The sequence below is a fragment of the Crocodylus porosus genome, unplaced genomic scaffold, assembly GCF_001723895.1.
Source record: "Crocodylus porosus isolate Cpor-Errol unplaced genomic scaffold, CroPor_comp1, whole genome shotgun sequence".
Lineage (NCBI taxonomy): Eukaryota > Metazoa > Chordata > Crocodylia > Crocodylidae > Crocodylus > Crocodylus porosus.
Genome location: NW_017728931.1, coordinates 143384366 through 143389151, shown reverse-complemented (window position 1 = coordinate 143389151; position 4786 = coordinate 143384366). Strand labels below are relative to the sequence as shown.

At 68.8% G+C, this 4786-nt stretch overlaps 2 protein-coding genes across 2 annotated transcripts in view; one reads left to right on the top strand and one right to left on the bottom strand.

The window, feature by feature from the left end:
• Positions 1 to 1497, bottom strand: part of ODF3B (outer dense fiber of sperm tails 3B) — a 3539-nt gene extending 2042 nt beyond the window's left edge. Inside the window, exon 1 of the mRNA XM_019543986.1 lies at positions 1480 to 1497. Within this exon, the coding sequence (XP_019399531.1) occupies positions 1480 to 1497 (18 nt within the window). The remainder of the gene's footprint in view (positions 1 to 1479) is intronic.
• A 244-nt stretch (positions 1498 to 1741) lies between these two features.
• On the top strand, positions 1742 to 4557 carry LOC109315873 (struthiocalcin-2-like). Its single transcript, XM_019543832.1, has 6 exons — positions 1742 to 2202; positions 2343 to 2461; positions 2830 to 2924; positions 3327 to 3485; positions 3931 to 4093; positions 4350 to 4557. The coding sequence occupies exons 2-6, from the start codon at positions 2404 to 2406 to the stop codon at positions 4415 to 4417; spliced, it is 543 nt and encodes a 180-aa protein (XP_019399377.1). The 5' UTR covers positions 1742 to 2202; positions 2343 to 2403; the 3' UTR covers positions 4418 to 4557.
• The last annotated feature ends 229 nt before the right edge of the window (positions 4558 to 4786 follow it).

Below are 4786 nucleotides of genomic sequence, written 5' to 3'. Positions count from 1 at the left end.
AGCCCGCTGAGACAGAGCGGCCGGCGGCGCCGGGGGTGAAGGGTTTAGCAGGAATCGGGGGTGGCAGCGAGCCACCGAGTCCAGGGACTCTCCCCCCGCGGCTGGTGCCCGGGGGGGCAAGTGCCCCAGGGCAGCCCCTCCCTCTGCCGCGGCAGCCCTGTTCCGGGGGTCCGAGTGGTGCCGTGAGGAGCTGGGCCAGGAGCAGGGGTGGGTCCAGGGGGTGCTTTGGGGCACTTGCACCCTGCTCTTCCTGCCCCACTGCAAAGATCAACACTAACGGCTTTGCCGAGCCAGCGACATTTTTAGTTGGGCAGCACTGAGGGAGTTGGCGGCTCGTCAGCCTCTCCCCGATTCCTGCTAAACTCTTCACTCCAGAGGCATCAACACCTCCTTCCTTGTAATGGTCTTGCTGTTCTGGCAGCTCGGCTGCCTGGGGCAATGAGCCCTGCAAACCCCACCCTGGGCCCCGCATCAAGTGCCCGGCAACTGCTGCTGAGGCAGGGCGGCCTGGGGCACCCGCCCGAGCCCGCGGCCTGCTGCCTGTTTCTGGGCTGGGCCCTGCGGTCAGAGCAGCCAGCGCGCAGGCGTCACCGGGCCTGTCCGCAAATACTGGGGAAAGCCAAGCACAAGGCAGGGAGGCATCCCCCCGCTCCGGCACTGTCCCATGCGGTGCCCCGTGGCTCTCCTTTATCGTGAGCTGCCCTGAGCCTTTACAGCAACCGACAGGGCCGCGGCGATGCCAGGGGCTGCGTCCTGGTGCTGGGCTGGTTTAGACAGGGCTCATCCTGCTTCGCTCCCTTCCAGCCTGACTCCCCTGGGATTGCCTGACTCTACGGCAATCGATGGCCACGTCGATCAGCGACTGAATCCCAGCTTCAAAGCTGGCTGCAGCGCGGAGCCCCTCTGCCTGCTGGTGTGAGGTGCCCCCCTGCTTGCCCTGCCCTGTTAGACCCAGGCAGCAAGAACTAAAAGGAGCCCTCTCACACCCGCCCGGACTCCACAAACTGGTCTGTCCGGATTCGCGGTGCCGTCAGCTGCAAAAGCCCTCCGGGGGGAAGGAGGAGGGGAATAAAAATCCCGCGGGCAGTTGCTGTCAGGGATTAGCCAGCGTGGGGTCAGCCCGGAGGACCTGAGCAGCGAGGGCCTCCGTGGGGAACGTGGCAACGAGCGTGGAAGGAAACTGGGCCGTGCCCAGTTGTCGGGGGTCTGGGCTCGGTCCCGATCCAGCAAAGCCGGTGCAACCCCATGGACTCCGGCTTGCAGACTGTCCCTCGGGCCTTCTGGCCCCGGCCCCGGCCCCGTGCCTGGTTTGGACTCTGCCCTTGGGTTTCCCTCCTAAGTCCTGCCTCAGCCCCTGGCTCCCGCCCTCCCTCTGTGGCCTAACCATTAGGCGAGACCGCCCGTGCCCTGGTGCCTTATGAGCAGACTTGGCAGCCGGTTGGGTAAAACTGCAGAGGGGCTCGTGGCTCCGTGCCCAGCCTGGCCGCCACGGCCCATCGCCCCTTCTGCAGGCGCACGTCTGGGCTTCGGGCCCACGGGGAGACTGCTCTGCCGGCCGGGGACCCAGTCTGCGGCTCTGCTTTCTGCTCCCAGCCCAGGCCCCCTCACCCGATCTGCTGCTCTGCTTTGGCTTCTTGCCCCGTGCTCTCTGCTGCTCTGCTGTCTGCTCCCAGCCCTGTGCCTCCTGCCCAGTCTGCAGCTCTGCTTTCTCCTCCCTGCCTGGCCCCCCCTTGCCCAATCTGCTGCTCTGCTTTCTGCTCCCTGCTCCACGCTTTCTATCTGATTTGCAGCCCCTGTTTTCTGGGCAACAGGCAGCGCCTGCTCCCGTTATGATCGCACCTCCCATGGGTCCCCCTCGGCCCCGGGCACCAGCATCCCCAGCCTGACCACTGCCTTCCTCCCTGACCGCTGCTGCCACGCCTCGTGGTCACGCCTGGGGCCGCAGCGCCCGGGCCCTGCAGGTGAGGGACAGTCTCCTGGGCACGGGGCTGCGGCAGGGACTCGGTGCTGGAGCGGGGGCCGCGGGTGGGGGACCGTGGCTCGCCCCAGGCTGGGCTGGGCCGCGGGAGGCTGGCCGGGGCGGGTGGATTCCTTACTCTGTTTGCTTTGGGATCCGGTGACGGGTTTGCATAAATCCGCGGCCGCCGACGACTGGCCCCAGCACTTGCACCCCGTGGGCCGGACAGACAGACGGACCGCCAGGTGAGGGCATCTCTCCCCCAGGTCCTGCACCCGGGGCTGCCACCACCCCTGTGCCTCGGGGGACCGGGTCCTGTCCCTTCCAGCCCAGGGGGCTGGGCACGGTGCCCCCTCACCATCTCTCCTCTGCCACCGATGCTCAGCTCAGCTCAGCTGCCTTCACTGCACCCAGCCCATCGCCTGGTCCTCCCTGGGCGTGAGAAGATGGGGCCGGTCACTGGCATCAGCCTCGGCCTCCTCGTGCTCCACCTGTCGCTGGCCGGTGAGTCCTGTCCCCTGCTCCGAGCTGGACCATCGGGCAGGAGAGGCCGGCACAGCGGGGTCCCCACAGCCCTTTCCCCCCAGGTCCCTACTGGGCAGCTCAGCACCAGCCCCGGGGCAATGGGGCGGGCGTGGGTGAGACTGAGTCCCCGGGGCCTGAGGAGCCGCAGAGCCCACATGCCCTGCCCGGGGCTGGGGCTCGGGGGCTGCTGGGGAACTGGGGGAGCCCTGCTGAGTCTTGCAGCCCCTGGCCGCCGTGCACGCCCGCACGGACCCCGGTGCTGTCGGGGCCGCAGGAAAGCAGCAGTTTGGCCCCAAAACAGCCTCTCACCGCAGTGTCTTCTTCACCCTGCCCCCGTGGCCTGGCAGGGGCTCAAGGTGCCGGCTGTCGCCAGGGCTGGGACGAGTCTGCAGGCGGCTGCTACAGGTACTTCCCGCAAAAGCTGAGCTGGAGGCGTGCCGAGGTGAGCAGCCCCAGGGCTGTGGGGAGGGCGCCGAGGACGCAGCGGGCTCGGGGGCTCCAGTTCGCTCCCGGGGTAGCGGGGAAGTGACACAGCCGCCCTGAGGGGCTCGTGCTGCAGGGACCCTGCCCTCCCGCTCCTGCGGCAGTGTGTACCTGCCTTCTCGGCGCGGCGGTGACAGCGCTGCCCCATCTCGCAGCACCTGGCCTTGTCGTGGCCATGGCCTGGCGCGGCGGCCAGAGCCGTCCTTGCTGTCCCGCCTCTATCGGCCCCTGGGATTCAGCCCCTGCTTGCGGCCCGGCCCCCGCTGTCGACCTGGCCCCCTGCCTCCCGGGGTGGCGTCTCCCGTGGGGCGCTCTCCCCTCCTGCTGCCCGTGGGGCTGAGCCGCCTCGGCCTCGTCGCAGGCCCAGTGTCAGCGCTTGGGGAAGCGGAGCCACCTCGCCTCCCTCCATGACGAGCACGAGCACCGCGCCGTCGCCGACCTCGTCGGCCACCATCAGCTGCACAGCGATGAGGATGAGGACGGGGACGGGGTCTGGATCGGACTCCAGCTGCCGGCGGGGGTGAGCGCCCGGTGTCTGCGCCAGCTCGGCCGCCGAGTCCCCGGCTCCAGCGGGCCCGTCTCTCCCGGGCTCGGGGGGTCATTGGCAGGGAAGTGCCACCTTGCACCATGGGCCTCTGCCTGCCCCGCCCCGTGCCCGTCCTGCCCCCGCCAGCCCCACAACCCCTGTCTGTGTGTGCAGCATCTCTGCTCTGCTCACACCCCCACGCTGACGCATCCCCGGCCCTCACCCCGTCGTGTCCGCCCCGTACTGAACCATCCTGGGTTTTATTAGTATTTCGACCAGTATCCCCGGGACAGCAGTTAGGTTCCCTGCCCCGATATAACCGCACGTCCCCTCTTAAATACGGCTGCCAGCCCTCCAGTCCTTGGTGCCGGGGCTGCCCGTTGTGCCTCCGTGTCCCCCCCAGTGCATCTCCGCTCCCTTCCCACCCCCGTGTCCGCAGGGCCAGGGCTGGCAGTGGACGGACGGCTCCGCCACAGACTACAAGGCCTGGCACAAGGACAGCTTGGAGGACTTGGACTTCGACTCGGACTCGGACTCAGACTCAGACTCAGATGAGGTCTCTCCCAAAAAACAGCTCTGCATCAAGCTGGAGGAAGACTCAGGTGAGCGCAGGTGCAGGCCGGGGCATGGATGAGGGGGGCAGGCAGCGTCCTGTCCCCACACGGCCCCTCTCCCCGGCCCTGCACCTGCGGTGGGGATCGGCCTCCGGCCCGCAGCTGGCCTGGCACCCAGATGCACCCGGCCGAGCCACGAGCACGCGGCTGCCCGGGGGCCACGTCCACCCCAGCCCCGTGTCTCTGTGGGGGAGGGGCGTGGGGCAGGAAGGGTCGGCCCAGCTCCCCCTGCTCCTCTCCCCAGGTTACTGGACGTGGGGCAGCACCGGCTGCGACGACAGGAACGCTTTTGTCTGCAAACTCACGCCCTAGGGCAGCGCCCGCCCGTGGCACCACGGCTCCCGGGCCCCGGGTTCAGGTGGATCTGGCTGCTCTGCTTCCCCATGGAGCCGTGTCCTGCCGCCTCAGCTGCCTCGGCTGCCACGTCCTTACTCTGAATCAATAAACTTCCCCTTGAGCATATGCCTCCTCTGCAGCCCCTTTCACCCCATCCGCGCCCTGAGCATCGGCTCTGCAGACCCGTGAGGAGCCGGGCTCGCGTGGGAGGGAGGCACGGGCTCCAGCCGGAGGGTCCCCGGGGCGAGGAGAGAACCGAGAGGGGCAGGGAGGGCTGCGCGGGGGCAGAGCCGCCCCCTCGCTCTGGGGCTGAGTCCATCCCACAGCCCAGACCGGGGTTAGGAG

What these genes read in the sequence shown, in the direction of transcription:
- LOC109315873 (XM_019543832.1), top strand. Translation starts at nt 2,404, where the DNA reads ATGGGGCCGGTCACTGGCATCAGCCTCGGCCTCCTCGTGCTCCACCTG. An exon ending in TGAGCTGGAGGCGTGCCGAG is followed by an intron (nt 2,925 to 3,326) that starts GTGAGCAGCCCC and finishes GCCTCGTCGCAG; the next exon opens with GCCCAGTGTCAGCGCTTGGG. An exon ending in GACTCCAGCTGCCGGCGGGG is followed by an intron (nt 3,486 to 3,930) that starts GTGAGCGCCCGG and finishes CCGTGTCCGCAG; the next exon opens with GGCCAGGGCTGGCAGTGGAC.